Consider the following 21801-nt stretch of genomic DNA (forward strand, 5'->3'; position numbering starts at 1 on the left):
ACTTGAATACGTTATGGATTTTCTTGGGTTTCCAACATTCAATATATGAGTCTTCCACCTCAATTTTCATGACTTCAATTATGGGGGTTTTTCACGTGCATCCTCATCATTCGAAGTAAACTGGGTTGCTAGGAATGTATTGATCAAATATTTCAGTTGAATCGTTTCTTTTGTACACTAACAATCAAGTAGAAAGTAGATATGGAAAGTGCAAATAAAATCAGTTATAAATTTTCAAAAATTCCACAAAAGACAGTTGAACAGCCAGTTCCGATGGACCTATCTTCAGAAATTACCAAAATGTTCGAATATAGTCGTGCAAGAAAGCAAAGGATTTCAGAGTACATGTGCGAGTCAATAAGAAAAACTAAGTTGAGAGCAAGCAAAAAAACTGAAAGTTCCGAATATTCAACTCTGCCTTCCCGTCCAACTACATCAAGAGACCTTTTGAAATTTTCTGAAAATTCTCCCATCACAGAAATGTCCCGATTCCAAGAAATGGATATCAGAAAGAAAATTCAAGCAAGAGGATTTGAGAAAAAATATCCGCAGTTACTATCCGATATGATGAAAGAAACCAAACAGCAGTTCGTCAAAATCGTGCATTATGCAGGGATGAACTTGAAAGTGAAATCCTGTCATCCTGAAGCCATCTTCACTATCGAGCCATACAAATTTGTCGGTAAGACCAATCGCTACCAAGAATTTCTGCAAATCAAAAAATATTTTCAAAATAAGTGGATACTACACTACCCCATAGTTAGAAATATCCATAAGGAATGCGTTTCAACCCTTCCATACTCACTATTCAATCTAAATTTTCAAAAAGTTATGACTATAGGAGAGCTTAAATATGCATTCAAAGATAAAACGCAAAGGGCCTCTCAATTCGTCTACGAATTCTATCTGAAAATATCAGCATTAGTAGAAAATGAAGAAGCGAAAGAGAAAAAGCGTATCAATAGTCGAAATTATTTGGAAGCTTGCACCGGACTCTTTTCTTTGCATATCAGCAAAATCATCGCTCACACCATTTTGAACATAGTAAACGTAACATCTTGTGATAGTATCAATCCCTACCTCTCTCTCGAAGTATCTTTCGTTGGTGGTTTGGTACTTGAACCTACAGCAGAGGAAGTTATCAAATGTTACCACAAGTTTATAGATACGGTTATCGAAACTGGTACAGAAATTTATGTGTTACAAAGAAATAGTATGAAAGGTTGTGAAAATAAATATATGCGCCTCTACTTAACGAAAGAGTTCATCCACGAGTGCAAGGAAAATATCAAAATGAATATCAGCAAACATTACGAACCGATTTTAAACCACCTTGAAGATCTGAATGAGAAATTCGACGTGATATACACAGACATCAACTCTGAAGACTTCTTGGAATCAATATCAGACATCAAGTTTGAGGAAGGATGCAAGAAAATAAACTACTATAGAAAATATCTGCATAAAGTCATGTTCATTCCTGATCACGAGTTTTTTAAAATTGGTAGGATCTCCCTAACAAATTATAGGGAGGTGTTGCATGAAGGTCTGAAGGAAAATATCACCAGCATTTTTGGTAAACTTTGTGCTCAGCACTTTTGGGAAGTGAATGACCTTTGCGAAAACTTCGAAATGATAGAAATCAGGGCAAATCAAAAACCAGTCACTACTGAGGAACTGATTGAAACAGGGAAGTACATGACTTGGATAAAGAATGAACATTTACCAGAACTCAACCTCAGAGTACAAGGATCGTTGTTGTCACTCTGCAAGATCATTGATCTGGGGACTCTAACGGATGAGCATATGGAACTCAACTCGACTGCTATAAAGTGGTTGGACAAAATCATACCGATTATCGACGAACATTCTACCACATTTGATACTCTCAAGTTTGACGCTGAAGAAAAACTACAGAAGGTGGTAGAGGATGTTAATGATATGATCAAAGATATATATCCGCTTTTGGTGGTATTGGATGACATGGACGACATAAGTAGAGCGAAAAATTATTTGAATGGCATCACTCTGCATATGACTAAAATCAAGGATATTGAAATAAAAATTATGTGGATCAATAAGGAAGAGGTGAGTACTCGTTGAAAAACAATTTTGATGGAAACGATTTTTTGTTAGTTTCAGTCAGTGAAAACGTTTTTTTTGAAACATATACAATATTAACGGAATTTTTCACAACACGGGTATTTGAAAGAGTACATTCAAGGGATATTCAGTCTGATTTTACATTTTTTAATAAGTAGAGTATTCAAATTATCGATAGAGAGATATTTTATTTTCCTATTATAAGGATGTCATAAAGATATCATTCATTATGAGAAACGTTAAAACCACAAGTTTTTGTATCAATGTATAAACATGAAAATATTAACACTTCATTGTGATACTTTCACAGAACATTATATGAATTTCATTGATGTATTCGATTGTATTTTTCGCCCTAGAGGTCATGGTCAATTTTTGGAGCATTTTAATCTTAAGAGGATTTTTTTTGTTACGATTGATTTCTCGAGATTTTTTGTTCGGCTTGAAGTTTTTCTCGACCAATCGTTACGTACATCGTTTCTCCACTTTTTTTGTTGTAAATTATGATCCCCTTTGCTACCCAATTTTCTCTAATCATTTTTGCAGATTTGATTTTGATCATCTCTGTATTTTCTGTATAATAATAATAGACAAAACTACTGAGAGAATGTGCAGCTCGTAAATGGAAGTATCCTACACCATCTGGATGCCGGATGAGGTGGAACAACGCCACTCACAAGAGGTGATAGCAGTGAAGAACTCTCTCCGCGGCAAGTATAAGCAAAAACTTCGACAGATCTGGTCATCAGAACTGTTGGGGAAGAACAAAGGTGCTGCAACAAATATGCTTGCCGATCCAATCTTACTCTACTCGTTTGGAGTAATGAAGTGGACTCGGAAGGAGCTCTATCAACTCGACGTAAAGACCCAAATAATGATGCATCTATGTAGGAGTTTGCATTCCAAATCGTCCGTTCCACGGTTGTACTTCCTCCGATAACAGGAAGGCCGTAAACTTTCGATTTTGGAGTGTCTACATGACAGAATGGTACTGGATATAGCCTGTAAAGTCGTCAGGAGTTCGGATCCCAGTCTCTGCATGGTACGTGACTATCCCGTTCAAAAAAAAGCTCATATAAAAGCCGCAGAGATCACCTCACTCCTGCGGTAACACAAGGATAAGCCAATGCATGGGGTCTCCTTCAATAACATTGAAGGCCTTTGCTTATCAAAGCGCCTGACTTTCGTTTTCCTCAGGTCGAGTGAGCTGAAGTCGGAAACTGAAGGGTTCATCATGGCTTGCCAGGATAGTGTCTTCAAAACCTTAGTCTACCGCAGCCGCGTAATGGGTGCAGAAAGTGCAGGGCCTGTCGCGTGGCGCCCGGGACCCTAATGCACTTGCTATCAGCATGTCAAGCATATGCGGTCTCGGCCTATATCCATCGACATAACGCGGCTCTAAGAGTGCTATATTACCATCTACGGCACTCTTACAGTATTGACGAGACACCGGTGTTGCCCAACGTCCCAACGTTCCCCCCAACGCCGTTGTGGGGAACGGAGCCCTCGGGCTCATACAAGCTAATACGCCTGATATAGTCCTTCTCGACTACCAGAGCAAGACGATAGTTGTCGTGGAGTTTTCAGCTCCTGGCGAGACGAATATCGCCAGAAAAGAGGAGGAAAAACAGATAAAATATCGAGATTTTCTCTTCGAACTCCGCAGACTCTATCCAGACCACTCTGTCAAGATGATTGTTCTGATTATTGGAATCCTTGGTGGAATGATGCCCTTTCTACTCTCGAATCTTAAAATCATACCGGCTTCCCGCACTAAGGCAGGAATCTTAGCCGCACAGATGCAGAAGGCTGTCATTCTTGGCTCACTGCGTTTGCTCAGGGCATATGATTTTTGGACCCATTGATCACTCACCCCACGGTGTGGGGAGTGGTCATTGGTTGATAATGCTGGCGCGGGGTATAGGATCTGACCAGCGCAAACTACAGTTGAAAAAAAAATAATATGCCTTATTGCCCAAAAAACATTAGGTCTTATTGATTAAAGATATCATACAATAAAAGATAATACCAAAAATGTTTAAAACGTTCAAATGTAGTATATCATACTTTGTCTATTTAATAAAAATACAGTTGACAAAATAAATTAGAGAAAGCTGTCCTCGTAGAAGTCTTCTAATAGGATCTACCACATAATAACTCTTACTGATTTTTGAAATACACAGTTTTCCTTTAAAACTTTAATATGGACGGGTAAATGATTAAATATCTTAAGACCATTATAATATATAAAGTCTTTTACTAGAGTAGTGGCTGGTATGGGTAATCTTATAATTATAGTTTGACGAAGGGCATAATAATTGAAGTAACCGGTAAATATCAATTTATGTTTGTTAATTAAACGTATTGTTCCAAAAACTGTCAAAATTTTATGTAATGCAGGAGTCTCGACTTTTGGCATTGCACATGAATTTCATAGCCCTTTTCTGAATAATGAACACCGTCTGCATTTGAGTTTTGCAACATACTCCCCAGAAAGGAATTCCATACCTTAAATGCCACTCAAGAAGTGAGAAATAAGTTATAAGTTGTTCTTACTGCAAAACACCCTGAAACTAACTTTTTATCGAGGGTTACAATATGATCGGCGAATCCTGTTTGCTTCCTGGGTTGGTGAAAGAATGATCTCAGTAAAGCAGTGGAATGATATTAAATTTGTTTTGGAAACATGAAACGACAGCAGATTAGAGTTGCAGCACTTTTAATTTTTTTTTGTATCTGCACTTATAATCTCGTGGAGATTACATAAAGTTTTATCACGCCATAATATTGTGGTGTCATCGGCGAATAGGGTAAATTTTCCTTCTCAATCAATCAATAATTCAATCAATCAATTTATTCTATATCGATAGAAGTTAAATCGTTTATGTATAGCAGGAAAAGTATGGGTCCCAGTATTGAATCTTGTGGTACCCCTTCTTTTATTTCGCCTTCTGATGGGGATGAGGAGATTTTCACAATCTGACGTCTTCCTGTGAGATAATTCTCGAACCATTTATGAGTAATTCTACGGATGCCATACTGATATAGTTTTTTTAGCAATATTTCATGATCTACACAGTCAAAGGCTTTAGCAAAGTCGCAGAACACTGCTGCTGAAGACTCTTCTTTAATAATGTTTCCATAAACATCATATAACAAAGAAAAGAAAGCACCATGGGTGTTCTTTTTTGATTGAAAGCCGAACTGGTTATTACTTATGACACTATTATTATTTGTATAAATTGTCAATTTAATTTAACCAGTTTCTCTATTAGCTTGCCTAGAGTGGGCAATGGGATAACTATATTTTTTTAGGCAGCAAGGGAATGTTCTGGTCTTGGAGGATGACTTTATTACGAACGTTAGAGCATTTAATGTGGTATCAGGAAGGTTAGCAAAAATGATAATTGAAATTCCATCTACTCCCGCGGCCTTTTCATTTTTAAAAGATTTAATTATTTATTTAAGCTCATTTGCATCAGTAGGCTGTAAAATGAAGTTATCAGCGATCCATATGTTCTCTAAATGAGTCAGCGGATTGAAAGAAGTTGGTATTTTTTTGTTAATTTTTCTTCTATAGAGCGACAGTAATTGTTCAGTTTGGTTCCCTTTATTGGTATAACAACTTGCTCTTTCCTTTCTTATAGATTTAGAGCTGATACACTAAATATTCAAGTAAAAATTCGCACTATCTATATGACCTGTCAAAGATCTCATTCGTTTATCATAGCTGAAAGAAGTTTTACAGCTTTATCTGTGACGTAAATCCGTAGCTGAACCTTTACCAGAACTTTTTCTTTCCAGTGTATAAAAAACGTCACTCGAATGTTACTTTTCATATTCAATTTCAACTCATACGTTTTCTGTTATATCTCGCAATTTCTCTACGTCCCTCGTCAGGTGATTTTTTTGTGACATTTTTCAGGTGAGTCTGAGTTTTCCAAAGTCAACGTACTCGGAATACGAGGATCTCAAAAACCACATCTACCCATTCTACCACCTACTAAAACTTTGCTTAGAAGTCCAAAGAAACTTATCAGTATGGCAAGACGGCCCTTTCGAAATGCTGAACTACGAGTCCACCAGCTCAGCAGTGGAAAATTTTCACAAAGAACTAACAGATTTATACAAAGTTTATAGAAAAAAACTACGTCAAGCTCAAGACGATAATGTTACCCTGAGATTCAAAGGAACCGTTGATGATCCAGATATTCTGAATTGGCCAGCACCATTGAAACTATGCGGAACAGCTTTGAAGCTCATCGAAAACTTCAAACCTTCCGTCAAGGTCATGAGGATTATTTGTAATCCCACTCTGAGTAAAAGACACTGGAAGGCAATGTCAGAAATAGCAGGAAAGAATGTTACACCCAATGCCGGTACCACACTAAGGAACATAATGCAAATTGATTTCCAGTCTCAACTGAGTGAGTACGAAATCATCAGCACTGGTGCCAGTAAGGAAAAACAATTGAAGGACGATTTGGAGCAGTTGAAGGCACAGTGGTATAACATCAGGTTCACCATCACCAAACAGGAAGATATCAGCTTGGAGATATTAACAGATCTAGAAGAAATAGAAGCTGTTGTTGATGATCACAATATCAAAGTACTGAGTATGAGAAGATCCGTATTTGTTAAACCTCATGACACTGAAGTGAAGGCATTTTATGGACAAATTCAGAAGATCAGAAGTACCATTGATTACTGGAATGAAGCACAAACGAAGCTCTTGAAATTATTTCCAATATTCAGTAGTGAAGATATAAAAGTTATTTTGCCGAAAGAATCAGAGTTGTTTTTGAAAACTCTGAAAATCTTCAAATATTATGTCTCGTTGATATCAGAAGAGTTATTAGTAATGAAAATTGTGAACACGACCGATATAACACAAAAAATTAAAGAATGCCTTACTGATTCTGAAATCGTTAACCAAGGTGTAACGGTGTATTTAGAAGTATTGAGGCAAAGCTTTCCGAGATTATATTTTCTTGGAAACGACGAAATGTCACAAATCATTTCGAACAAAAATCTGAAATCGATACAGTTTCTCAACAGGTTATTTCCAGGAATTCAACGATTGCATTCGAAAGACAGTTCTGTAATAGGGGTTGCTAATTCAGATTCAGAAGTCCTCGAATTTCTTGAAAGTATTCAAATTAACCAAGATTCTTCAATGGAAAAGTTCTGTTCATCAGTTGAAGAACAAATCAAGAAATCTTTGAAGACACAAATGGTGGATTGTTATGAAACATTCAAAACAGTGAAATTGAAGAAGTTACTGTCACTTTATTGCTCACAAATACTAGAAGTCATCTCTCAGACATATTGGACAGAGTACATAGATTCAGCTCTAGAATTAACCAACGATATCAAACTGAAAATGTACCAACAGAAATTAGAGAACGCATTGAAGGATAAGCTCGTACTAAGTGATGATTGCCTGACTAATCTAGAAAGAATCAAACTGAGAGGGCTCATCGTGAATGATATTTCTAATAAAAATATGGTAAAAACAATTCTGGCAAGCAACCAAACAAGCAGATGCAACTTTGAATGGGAATCTTACTTCAAGTATTATTACAATAATGAAAGTGTTAACATTAAAGTCTTGAGTTCTGAAATACTCTATGCCTACGAGTATCAGGAGAACTCCGTATCTATTGTTTGCACCCCACTCACTGAAAGATGTATTAAAACCCTACTGAATGCTTTTTTTCTGCACTTCAATGGTATGGTCAGGAGTTTTGATGGAACTTGTCTATCTGAAATTATCAGAAGCTTGGTGCGTTCCTTTGGAGGATTGCATACAATAACTAGTTGCACACGAAACACAACTGCAACTGCTCTGAATCAGTTGATTATTGGTAGTGTGCTGTGTGGATCTTGGTTGTGTTTGGAAAATCTGCATTTGATCAAACGTGGAGTTCTATCTGTAATATCTCAAGAACTACAAGCTGTTCAGCTAGCGAAAAAACACAATTCAAATGAATGCTATTTAGGAGGTAACTTGTTGAGTTTTAATTCCTCCACTTTTGTCTGTGCCTGTGGAAATATAGACGGCTCTCACAACACACCCCTTCCACCAAATGCCAAAGAAATGTTTCGCACCGTCACAATGCTCGAACCAAATTATGAAAAACTCACCGAAATCACACTATATAGTTTTGGATTCCATCTAGCTGCTTCGCTTTCCAAAAAAATTTCCTGCTTTTTCGACCTGTTACGAGATCTCATGCCAAATAAGTCACATTACAAATATGGCATTCAGGAGTTGAAGCAAGTTCTTTTGGAATGTGGAAAAGGTAAATCAACTGATAGAAATGAAGACGAGACGCTTATCACTTTTAATTCTATCAGAAAAATAATAACTTCTGCGATTGAAGAAGATGACAAAAATGTGTACGATGAGATCCTTTCTGGTATATTTCCACATGTACATCCAACTTTTCAGGAAAATGCAGGCAAGAAAAAAAGTCTTTTTCAGATATGCGAGCAGAAAAATATTCAAACCAGTGAACATTTTGTGCATAAGGTATTAGAAGCCTATGATAGTATTATTGCGAGGAAGTCTGTTATTTTTGTCGGGGAAACATATACTGGCAAAACAACCGTATTGAAATTATGTAGTGAAATATCCACGTATATGAATAAAAACTCTGTAATATGTCATTTTATTAATCCAAATTCTCTTGATTACAATAGTATGTATGGATATTTCAACACATCAAATCAGCATTGGCAAGATGGTATTGTAACCAAACTGATGAAAAGTTTCTGTGAAAACAACAACAACCAGCCCTGGCTTGTTTTTGACGGAATGATATACTGTTCCTGGATTGAACATCTATACTCATTGCTCGACCATAACAAAAAATTACAATCTGATTCTGGAGAAGTGGTAATGGTCCCAAAGAGTACCTCAATATTATTTGAGGTCGAGAATTTAGATTCTTGCTCGCCTTCACTTGTAAGTATTTCACATTAAGCAAGTCCCTTCCCTTAATTTTCTTTTTTTTAGATATCAAGGAATTCCATCATATATCTAGACCATCAAACTGTGGGCTGGGCCTCTTTAGTGAAGTCTTGGGTGAACTCTTGTACTTCGGAATGGATTCAGGAATTTCGAAATCATATCCTTGATTTATTTTGTTGGATCATACCACCATGTCTTGAATTCATTTCAGCGCATTGCAATCAACTCTGCTCTCCGAATCAACTGAACTTAGTGAAAAATATGATCGTTATCACTCAGATGATCTTGGACGAAGTTGATGAAATTGTCAATAGAAAAGACGAGGACTCTAGAAACCTTTCAACTTGGATTCAAGCAACTATTATTCAAGCTGGAATGTTGGGACTAGGTGCCATTTTGGACAACACTTCAAAACATAAATTTGATGAGTTCTATAAATTGTTATGGAAAGGGCAAAATGAAAATAATCCTCATCCCAAAACCTTGGAGAAACTTGACGTGGGCATTCCACACGAAGGTCTGATTTACGATTACTACTATATTTATAAACAAAGGGGGAATTGGAAACTTTACCAAGATATTTTGAAAACTGAGAAAATAGTGGAAAGTCGATACATGAATACGTTTTTGGTGCCAACTATTGACACTCTAAGGTGCCATAGCCTTTTGGACAAGTTTGTGAAGAAAAATGAAAATATTTTATTTGTTGGTCCATCTGGCTCAGGAAAAAGTATTCTTATAGAAGATGCGCTCATGAATAAGTTCGACAAAAGCAAATACGAAATTCTGCAAGTCAACTTCAATGTTAACCTTCAATCACATGTACTTCAAAGGCATATTCTTTCGAAACTGAATAAAATAAAAACTGGTGTTTTCATTCCACAATCTGGAAAGAATTTCATCTCATTCATAGATAACATAAATCTTGTTTCAACAAATGGATTTGGCAACTGCCTTGAACTCCTCAGGCAGCATTCTGATCATAAAATCTGGTACGACTTTTCTTACGGTAACGAAATTCTCGTAAGTAATATCAACTTAATTTCTGTGATGGGCTTGCCAGAAGGCAGCAAAACAAAGTTGGATCCAAGATTACTGAGGCACTTTAATATATTCGCAATAAACGAATTATCAGAAGACACAATTACGAGAATATATTCTAATAGTTTGTTACATACTTGGAGAAAAGTTGGTTTTCCAAGCGATATAGCCAACGTTGTCAATCAAATCATCCAAGCTACTTTCAGCATCTACAGGAAAGTGAAATTATGCTGCAGAGCTACTTTAAGCAGAAGCCATTATGTTTTCAACACGAGCAGCTTCTCAAAAGTCATACTTGGTTGTTCAATGTTGAGAAAAGAGATCTACGATTGTAATAAAAAAATATATCTCAAACTCTGGGCACATGAGGTTATGAGAGTTTTCGGAGATCGCCTAACTTCTCTCGATAGCATTTGGCTACAAGCAAGAATCAAGGAAGCTATCAAAGTTGACTTTGGTGAGTCATTCGACGAGCATTTCGAAAGTAATGGTTGTTTGCCTAATGAGTTAATATTCAGTACAATCAATGATTGCGACAACCGCAACGGTAAAAGATACGAAGAAATAACTGACCAGAAGACGTTGATAGAAAAGTGTGTTGAAGTTCTCAAAGTCTATAATGATTGTCATGAGATCAAACTTGAAATAATATTGTTTCAGAATGCTCTAGAAAAACTTCTCAGAATTACGAGAGTTTTGTCAATTTCGCCAGGTAATGCTCTTCTCATAGGACCTTGTGGATCTGGAAGACGAAATCTGACCAAATTGGCATGTTTCCTTTATAAATATAAACTATTCGAACCTGTCATCACGCAAGGCTACTCCCATCAGGACTGGAATAAAGAAATTAAACTTGTTTTGAAAGAGTCGGGTGCTCTTGAGCATCAGTGCGTTTTTCTTGTAACTGAAGAGCAATTAATTGATGATACCTTTCTTCAGAATATCGATCTTTTACTTCAAAATGGGGAAGTACCCGATCTGTACGATATGGAAGAACGACAAGAAATTTTGGAACTGGCAAGACTTTCAGCTCAAGGTGGTAACAGAAATTTGGAGATCACTTCTTCAGCTGTATTTGATTTTTTCAACAAACGATCAAAAGAGAATCTTCATTTAATCATTTGTTTATCTTCTGTTGGTAGCCTTCTCAGAAAAAGAATAAGGAATTATCCGAATTTAATTGATTGTCACGTGATATGGTGGGATGATTGGCCGGACGATTCCTTACAACAGATCGCTAACACATGGACTGCAAATCTGGATCTGCAACCAGAGATCAAACAGAAAGTCATTGACGTTTTCATATATTGTCATAGAGACTCACAAAATAATTATAAACAAATGTTAGACCAGTGCCATACAACAATATATGTCACACCAGTTTCTTTCACTCACTTACTGAAGCTTTTTATAGAGCTGATGACCAAGAAACAGAACGAAATGGCTGTAAAGAAAAAACTGTATTTAACTGGTTTGGCAAAATTATCATATGCAGCAAGACAGATATCTGACATGCAGAGAGCTTTAGCTGAGTATCAGCCACAGCTTGCTGAAATGACCCAAAAAGCTACTGATATGACGAAGCAAATAGCCTTAGAAACAATTGAAGTAGAGAAAGCGTCTGCTTTGGTACGGAAAGACGAAGAAGTTGCTAGCGAACAAGCTATTGTTGCCCAAAATTTGAAAATGGAGTGTGAGTCAGAACTAGCACAAGCTATTCCTATCTTAGAAGATGCAATATCGGCCCTGAATACTTTGAAACCTTCAGACATAACTTTAGTCAAGTCGATGAAAAATCCACCAGATGCTATCAAGTTAGTTATGGCAGCGGTTTGCGTGATCAAAGATGTGAAACCCGATAGAATTCCTGACCCAAGTACCGGAAGAAAAACAATCGATTACTGGGGTCCAAGTAAAAGAATACTTGGCGACATGAATTTTCTCCAAACTCTCAAAGACTTTGACAAAGATCACATCAAACCAGAAATCATGGTCAAGATAAGGAAGGAATACCTACCTCATAAGGATTTCAAACCTCACGTCGTAGCTAAGGCTTCAAGTGCAGCAGAAGGACTCTGCAAGTGGATTATTGCCATGGACATGTACGACAAAGTTGCCAAGGAGGTAGCTCCGAAAAAAGAAAAGTTAGAAAAAGCGGAAAGGGAGTATGCGGAGACTATGACAATTCTCAATCAAAAAAAAGATGAAGTCAAACGAATAGAGGAGAAATTGGCGAGTCTCAAGGAGTTGCTCGACGATGCAACTGAAAAGCAATTGAAGCTACAACGAGAAGTTGATGCTTGCAATAAGAAACTAGGCAGTGCCCAAGGCCTAATAGGAAGTCTTTCTGGGGAAAAAATCAGATGGACAAAATCTGTGGAGAATCTGGCAAATCAAGAAAACCTACTGCCTGGTAATATTTTGATATCGAGTGCTATAATAGCTTACTTGCCAGCTTTGGACAACAAGTTCAGGAAAGACGTTATACAAAAGTGGCATCAGCATATCAGTACTTTGGTGTCCTGTAGTGAAGACTTCAATATCATCAAATCACTTTCAAGTGACACTGAAACTGAAACTTGGGTTCGAAATGGTTTACCTCATGATGAATTCTGTTTTCAAAATGGGGTGATTCATAATTTTTCCAAGTTATATTCACTTTTCATTGATCCAGAATATATTGGGGAAAAATGGATTCGGAAAGTTGAGAAAAGAAATAATTTGATAGTAACAAAATTCACACATGACGATTACTTGCAGAAACTTAAATCATGCATTGTACTTGGGAAGCCCATAATGATTCATAAAATCAAAGAAACTTTTCCACCTTGCCTGAACCAACTGATAACGAAACATCAGTATATCCAAAATGGAAATACTTTTTTAATTTTGAATAACGAACATATCGAGATTGATACTAACTTTAAACTTTACTTCGTATGCAATATGAGTAAACCACAGTTCGCCCCAGAACTTTGTAACAATATAACCCTCATCAATTTTGCTATCACACATGATGGAATGAGTCAATGTCTGCTAAAGATCGTCACAGAAATAGAAAAACCGGAATTGAAAAAGAAACGGAAAGAGCTACATAAAAAGAAAATGAAAAATAGAGCCGATTTGTTGGAACACGAAAACAATATACTAACAACGTTATGTGAGTCTGAAACGGATATTTTGGAAGATCAGGCATCTATCAAAATTTTGGATCAGTCCAAAGATCTTGCCAGAATTGTGCGAGAAAAACAAGAAGACTCCAAGGCAATAGAAACAGTTATAGAAGATTTTAGAAACAAATATACCAGTGTATCTTCTTATGCTGCCAACTTATATTCATGTATCAAACAAATACAGAAATTGAACTGTGTTTACCAATTTTCACTTGAGTGGTACATGAACTTGTATTACAAATCAATCATACTTTCAGAAAAATCTAGAGACTTCAATAAGAGATGCGAGAAAATAAAAGAATCATTTCTCTATCATTTGTACCTCCATGCAGTTCACTCGCTATTCAGGCGAGACAAACTGATATTTTTATTCTTCCTAACTCTAAATGTATTGAAATCTAATAACACTATTGATGACGAAGAGATTCAATTTTTCATAAAGATTGACCAGAACAGTACGGATTGCAATGAATATTCTTTTGACAGTATTTCCAAGAAAGTAAATGAACTGACGTGTCTCACAAATTTTCAGGAATTTTTATCCAAATTCGATTCCATTTCCTGGAGAATTTATCTAGAAGCACCATATTTATTGGATATTCCAGCTCCCTGGAATGTGACACTGAGTAGTTTTCAAAAATTGATCCTCACAAAGTTACTAAAACCCAATTATTTATATCTTCATATACAAAATTTCATCACTGAAGTTCTTGGAGAAAAATTTACAGCAACCCCCCATTACAACATTACCGACACCTTCAACGAATCTTATTGTCTCTCTCCTATATTGTTTATCTCAACAACAGAATTCAATCCTTCAAAATCTCTGTCTTTTTTGGCAGAGAAAAAGAAAGTCCTACATTGTTTCAAGACTCTAACTTTTGGTGAGAATGAGACTGCAAAAGCGACGCTTCTCATGAACGAAGCACGGGTAAAAGGTTCCTGGTTACTGCTTCAGAACTGCCATCTTTCTACCAATTGGTTCGAGCTCTTGGAAAAAAATCTCACTGATATGGATTTTGATAACACCCATGAGAACTTTCGGTTATGGCTCACCTGTGAGAGTGTCGAGAATATCCCTCTAGAATTGTTACAAAATAGCATCAAAGTTGTAGTAGACTCTCCTAAAGGATTTAAACAAAACCTCAAGAGGCTGTACATGAATCAACCGATTTGTGAACCTGAATTCTTCAGTGGGTGTCCTGGAAAACATGCAGTTTTCACTAAATTGTTATATGGTTTAGCATCATTCCACTGTGCTCTTCAATGCCGTGTAGAATTTGGTGAATTTGGTTGGAAAAAGCCTTTTATTTTCGATGATTCTGATTTTCAAGTTTCTCTGCAGCAGCTACAAATGGTTGTTAATGAAGAGGACTTCTGTTTGAACAACTTCGAAAAGATTTTTTATCTAATAGGCAGCTGTCACTATGGAGGATATCTTGAAAAAAGAGAGAATATTTCTCTAGTAGAAATTTTATTGATGCAGTTCGTCAATTCGGAAATTGGTTTCAACAAAAACTATTTATTCAATAATTTGGAAAGATATGGTCTACCAAAGAAGTGTGATCATCAAGATTTCCTCAGTTATATATCGAAGTTACCAGAGAAGCAGAATCCTGAAATATATGGTATGAACGAATATAATGATGCGTTATGTAATCGTAAGGAAGCTGAACATATGCTCAAGACCATTTTTGAAGCATCATTGGTACAGCGCCAACAATTTATTGAAGTCAACGAGTTTACCCTCATCACTACCATTGAAGACGTTCTCACCAATATTCCAAAGAGACTGGAGTACAAGACTCGAGATAATTATGTCATTCATCAAGAAAAAGTAAAATACAATAATTTGCTACATATTTTGACAGAATCTTTACAGTCTCTCAAGCAAGCCATAGGTGGAGCAAAGTTCATATCTCCTGATGAGGAAGGAATGGCGGAAGATATTTTGAAGTTCACGGTTCCAAAACAATGGCTCAATGTCGCTTTTGTTCATGAAAAGAACCTTCCCAATTTCATCAGCATGTTACGTAAAAGGGTAGACTTTTTTCAGAATCTCGCAGTGACAGAAAAATGTTTTCCGTTGTCTGCTTTTTTCTCACCGCGAACTCTGATTTGCAAAGCAAAACTAGACTTTTCAGTTGCATGCGGAGATACAGTAGAGAACGTCGACTTCACTTTTGATGTGTTGAAAGATAAATCAGATATTACTGCAGACGGCATAGTGATAACTGAACTCTATATGTTTGGTGCCAAATGGGATGAAGACTGTGGGAAAATTTTAGAGGCCCATTCATGCGTTTACAATGCTCTTCCACCAATTTTATTTTCACCTGTTTGTAAAGGAGTTGGAGAAAACGTAAATTGTTACAAATTCCCTGTGTATCAATCTGTCGATATGAAAGATCTCATTACCTTCATTCCTTTGGAAACTAGCGCTACTAAAGAGCATTGGATAAAACGCGGAGTTAGGATATTTTGCCAAATTTGAAACAATTGCTATTATTCGGTAAGATTTTCCATAAATGAGGGAATATGAAAATCACACTGAGATGAATGTAGTGTCAGCACAGCTGTTTTTAATATCGCATACGAAAAACTATAAGTCGACAAGAAGTGGCGTTGACTTTCCTCACGAAGACAGAAAGAGTTGAAACGTTTTATTCATGATATAGCCTAGTACCATGAGATTTTTGGCAGATCGAAACACTGCTGTCTGGTAGAGAATCATGAATGCCATGATGTATGGTATTACCACCTTATATGAATGATTCAATAATCAATTCATGAAGGAGGTTAGCAACAATATCTATCATGTTTTTATTTCTGAATGATAATTGTTTTCTTAAAAAAAAGACATTGTTTTCATTTCAATCTAAATATTACTGGAGTTTTATCCCAACACCAAACTATTATTTTACCAGCTCGACACGTGTTTCGATCACCAAACGATCATCTTCAAGAGGAGAATCAAGCAACAGATTGATCTTCCTCTTGAAGATGATCAAGCAACAGATTGATCTTCCTCTTGAAGATGATCACTTGGTGATCGAAACACGTGTAGAGGTGTTAAAATAACTGTTTGGTGTTGGGAAAAAACTCCAATAATATTCATTACTTCACCAAAAGTTTCAAACAGTGCATCACAAGTTCATTTCAATCTATTGGAAACAAAAAACTGAAAAGTTATTATACAGCAATAAGTAATATTTCTTCTTGATTCTGATTCACTAAATGTTTGAAACGTATTTTAATAAATTTATAATTATGTGCGATTGTGTTTTTTTTATTATTTCATCATCAATTAACAGGAAAGTTTGAAAAACCGCAACTATATAATAGCTTCTTCACGAGTGTTCAAGACGAATCAGTTTGTATTGTATAGTGGGACACGTGTTGCGAAGTTGTAAACTGTGTAGCGAGCAATAAATATCTAGCAAGCCATGAATGTTGACGAGAATGAAGTTTGTCGACGTGTCGTACTAATAAAACACTCATCTTTTTCTACGATTTATATCGGAAAAATTTCAAAATGAGATTATTTTGTCAAGGATATCCCGAATAAGAATATCCCCAGTCATTGAATTTCATAACGAAAGTCAACCTAAAAAAATCATTCCAAAATACTTCCAATTTTTGTTATTTTATTCAATTCTGGTGTGGACCAGACTAATACGAGCCCTATCAGGCTAGCAAGGTGAATCCAGCAAAATTGCAAAAAAAATACATCAATTTGTAGCTAAATAGTTGCTAATTAGTTGCCGAAACAACGATTTTGTTGCTCGTGCCGATCCCTAGCAATCGCAAATAATGCTATCGTGATATAAAGGTAGCAAGGTAACTCAATAAATTATATCCCTTTCCTTTGATCTTTACAGAAGATTTAGTATTCAGTTGATAAACCTTGGATATGGTGAAAAATTTTTAAATAATTTTTTTTAATGTTTTCTGATCTTGCTGTCTTGAAACCGGTTTTTCCTGAAATTAAAGATGTTCTAAATTTGTTGCCTACCAGGAGCAATATTGAATTGAAGGTTGAATTAGCACTTGTCAATATACGATTGTTATTAAAAATGAAAAAATGTCGCTGACATCAAAAAATTAGTGCATTATAAAAGTAATAACAGATAACACATTTGAAAATTTCTAAAAAATATAACCGTACAATTTACAATAATTGTTTTATCAAAACCGTTAACTCCTGATTACCTTTGTTTTTCACAATTCATACGTTTGATGGAATAGAAAGTAAATAATCATTTGATTGATTATGATCTTTGCCCCTAATTCACCTATAAATCAAGAGACACTGAGTACATTACAAATACTCACGACTAATACAGTTAACTATTTTTGAATAGCCGAAACTATCTAAAAAGACGACGAACTAACTAGCGTAACTTCCATCAGAGTTAATCCCTGGTCACACCTAAAGAATTTTTACTTCGAATATTTCAAAAACAACCGATTGGTTTTAACTATTTTGTTGCTGATTCCCCAGGTGTATTCAAGTATTCTCCTGATAGGCAACAAATTTAGAACATCTTTAATTCCAAGGAAAACCAGTTTCATGATAGCAATTACGTGGAAAATGGAAAAAAAATTTCAAAATCAGCCGATCAGTTTCAACTATTTTGTTGCTCATCCTCCAGGGTTATTCGAGTATTCCTCTAATGGGCTACAAATCAAGAATACTTTGTATTCCAGAAAATAACGGTTTCAAGATAGCAAGAACAGAGAGAATTTAAAAAAATATTAAAAATCGGCCGATCAAGGCCAACTATTTTGTTGCTGATTATCGAGGTGTATTTGAGTACCCTCCTGATGAGCAACAAATTTAAAACACTTTCATTGTCAAAGAAAACCAGTTTCAAGATAGCAAGAAAGTGAAAAATGAAAAAAAAAATTAAAAACGGCCGATCGGTATGAACTATTCTGTTGCTAATATGCTCCTGGTAAGCAACAAATTCAGAATACTCTGTATTCCATAAAAAAAAGATTTCAAGATAGCAAGAACAGGGATAATTTAAAAAAATATTTAAAATCGACCGATCAAGGGCAATTATTTTGTTGCCGATTCTCAGAGTGTATCTGAGTACCCTCCTGATGAGCAACAAATTTGAAACGTTTTTTATTCTCACTTTTTATTTTAAGGAAAATCAGTTTCAAGATAGCAAAAACGTGGTAAATAAAAAAAAATCTGAAAATCGGCCAATAGGTTTCAACTAATTTGTTGCTGATACTCAAGGTGTATTTGAGTATACTTCTGGTGAGCAAAAAATTTAAAACAATTTTAATTCTAAGGAGAACCAGTTTCAAGATAGCAAGAACGTGAAAAATGAAAAAAAAATTAAATTGGCCGATCGGTTTCAACTATTTTGTTGCTGATACTCAAGGTGTATTCAAGTTTACTCTTGGGGAACAACAAATTTAGAACATATTTAATTCCAGGAAAAACCAGTTTCAAGATAGCAAGATCAGAAAAAAAAATTTAAAAAATTTAAATTTTTTTCGCTATATTCAAAGTTTAGCAAATAAATAGTAACTAAATCTTCTGTAAAGATCAAAGGAAAAATATAAAATTTTTGAGTTATCTTGCTACCTTTATATCATGATAGCATTATTTGCGATTTCTGGGGATCGGCACGAGCAACAAAATCGTTGTTTTGGCAACTAATCAGCAACTATTTAGCTAAAAATTTATGTATTTTTTGCAATTTTGATGGATTCGCCATGTTAGTCTGATAGGGCTTCTAATACGGCAAGTGTTGGTAGACCATTTCCATGTCATGGTGATTTACATTATTCACAGTCATTTAATAACTGTTATAGAAATTAAATTGAGTTATCAGTACATGTTAACTGTCAAACAATAGAACAGTAGTGGGCTTGTGGTTGACAATGTTTGATATTGGTGACTTTGCTTCTGTTATGACATATATATGCGCGCACAAACACAAATGTCACTATCTCAACTATCTTTGCGCGCACCATAACGACTGTCATGAGTCAACTGTCATAAAACTTCGTCTATTTGTTCAATCTCATTCATTTTTCTCAATTTTTCAAATGTTTTGATGCTTTTAAGGGCGGAGACAAATACAACAAATCCAAAATCATGAAAACCAATTTTGCGACTTGTGCTGTGGCTTGTCGGATCATTTTGTGTATGACTCTCCAACTTCCTGAAAGAACGTTCCCTGCAAGTAGCCGTCGATGGATATCTCTCTCTCTCTCTCTCTCGAATACTCTCACCATCCACGTTAATGTTCCCCAGGGATCCATATTTATGGTATATTAACGACTTATTGGAAAAAACCAAGAATCCAATATATTGCTCTGCTCGTCATTCCATTCCGATTCCAGGACATCGGTTACGGAGGCACATATTCACCGGAAGCAGGAGGTTGTATTTCTTAATGAGGATCTAAAAGTGATTTCGAATTGGGGAAGAACTAACCAGATTCAATTTAATGCCACAATTTCAATGTTTGCTTCGATAAGTTTGTTATGGGTTAAACTGAACACCAGTATGTTTCGGCACAATCATGTCGCTGAAATTGCAAAGGCTGGAACACTGTTCCGAACCAGAAAACTGTACACACCTCAGCAATTTTTGATGCTTTATAAAGCTCAAGTCAGACCTTCTTTGGATTATTGTTCTCATGTATGGAGCTCCGCTCCTAAGCATACCCTGAAGCTGCTGGATTCTATCCAGGAACGTGTCATCCGCCTGATTGGAGACACGAACATCAATTGCAACCTTGATAGCCTGAAACATCGAAGAAAGGTTGGATATTTGTCTCTCTTCTATATATACTTTCACGGGAGGTGTTCGAGTGACTTGGCATATTTGATTCTACCAAGTGTTCTTTGTTCCTGTAGTTCAGTTTACATATGAACTCCCAAACGCAGCCCGAATATCAGAACACAAGAACCCAGTGTAGCTGATGCCGGAGACATCCGCAATTGCAGAACATGTCCTAGGAGAAACAGACCATGTAATGAAATACGAAAATACTGCTGTCCTGTTTATTTCAACGCATTACCAGTCCCGACTTCGTAGGGAAGCCATAAGCATCCCAACAGTTCCAACAGAGAAGAAAAAGAAACACAGGTCAACAGAACATGTTGTCCAGTACTCAAGAAGGTCACAAATGGATAAGAATATAATTCCGATCGACACCACACTGGTAGTATACCTGTAAACAAAGTGGATCAATCATTTACATTGACGCCTTCACCACCATCCCCAACATTAGCCTGCTACCATCGACACCCTCAACCCCACCATACTCTAAGTGAACACGTAGCTCGCCAGTCAGTCAGTGCGGAAACTTCCAGATATAACCTTCGTATCGCAGTCAAGGAACATGCCACTGATGATGTCTGCTGCAGTAGCAAATGAAACGTTTGGTACTTAAGGTTACATCCGTTAAATAAATAATCAACGAATGCGTTATCAACTCTACGGGCGCACTGTATAGGTAAGTTAAATCAAGATGTGAATCCTTTTCTATGAAGTTTTTTTTATATTAGAATTAAGTTTTTCTCGAAATCGCAGGTCCATAACCGCTTGGAGAGTAATACTCAACAGATCATTTTTCGTGTCGGTTGAGTATTTCCAATAATGTTCATCAAAATTTTCCCTCTCCATTCGATTCTTCTAACTGCCGTTATTCAGGCGATTCTTCAGTAGGATGTGTCTGATAAAGTGTTGGTTAGTTTTTTATGGCACACAAAATTATTAATGGCAGCTACCGACCATATTTCCAGGGAGTGTTAGGCTTGGGTTGGACTCACCAGTAAATGGCATTTCTCACAAGAGAGCATTTGTTCGACCGGGAGAAATATACGAAATTGGGATTGGGATAGAGATTTGGGGGATTCTGCCTTTTCTTAATAACATGAAAGCTGACGGAAATTATATCTGGCTTTGTGGTTATTTCAGATAGAATAAAACACCTTTTAGGTTTTTTTATTGGCGAAACAAACTTTTGCTCTCTCCGTAAGCACGACTTGAATTGGACATTTTGCCGTTTCATGACTGTATTCGACAATTTTGGGGAGAAGAATGATTCATGATGTGAATATTTCTAATGATATGCTTGTGAAATGTAATAATGTAAAATGTAATCATCTGTCATATTATTTCCATAGTCATTTCATTAACCACAAAACTATTTTTTTTTCGAAACGAAAACATTTATAAAAATTAAACTCAGAGTGAAAGTCTTCAGAAATTATCTGAATGATTAAAATACATAATTTCAGCTGCTGAAGACGCTGATGAAGACTCGAATACTGTGGTGAGTGGTAACCATTCTTTGAGGAATATCTGTTTTAAAAAAAATCTGTTTTTCCGTTAACCAGCTGTCGGACCCCTACGAACGACAACCCTCAGAAGTCGAAACTTGTGTGAGCTAAGGATTAACGAGGTCTTACCTTTTAACGTGTGATTCCTAACACGGGTTGGACGATAGCAAGTGAAGATCGATCGTTCAG

At 36.1% G+C, this 21801-nt stretch overlaps 1 protein-coding gene across 1 annotated transcript; it reads left to right on the plus strand.

The window, feature by feature from the left end:
- Positions 1-480: 480 nt before the first annotated feature.
- LOC141485822 (dynein axonemal heavy chain 7-like) lies at positions 481-16218 on the plus strand. Its single transcript, XM_074183366.1, has 4 exons — positions 481-682; positions 830-2088; positions 6029-7612; positions 9359-16218. The coding sequence occupies exons 1-4, from the start codon at positions 481-483 to the stop codon at positions 15785-15787; spliced, it is 9474 nt and encodes a 3157-aa protein (XP_074039467.1). The 3' UTR covers positions 15788-16218.
- The last annotated feature ends 5583 nt before the right edge of the window (positions 16219-21801 follow it).

This window comes from Leptinotarsa decemlineata, unplaced genomic scaffold, assembly GCF_025532065.1.
Source record: "Leptinotarsa decemlineata unplaced genomic scaffold, Ldec_3_MD MMD2_tig00026336_RagTag_RagTag, whole genome shotgun sequence".
In the NCBI taxonomy this organism is placed as follows: domain Eukaryota; kingdom Metazoa; phylum Arthropoda; class Insecta; order Coleoptera; family Chrysomelidae; genus Leptinotarsa; species Leptinotarsa decemlineata.

Bases quoted from the DNA above. Each gene is read 5' to 3' on its own strand.
- LOC141485822 (XM_074183366.1), top strand. From the start codon at position 481: ATGTCCCGATTCCAAGAAATGGATATCAGAAAGAAAATTCAAGCAAGA. The intron at 683-829 runs GTAAGACCAATC...ATTTTCAAAAAG, and splicing joins CGAGCCATACAAATTTGTCG to TTATGACTATAGGAGAGCTT. The intron at 7,613-9,358 runs GTAAAAACAATT...GTTATCACTCAG, and splicing joins ATATTTCTAATAAAAATATG to ATGATCTTGGACGAAGTTGA.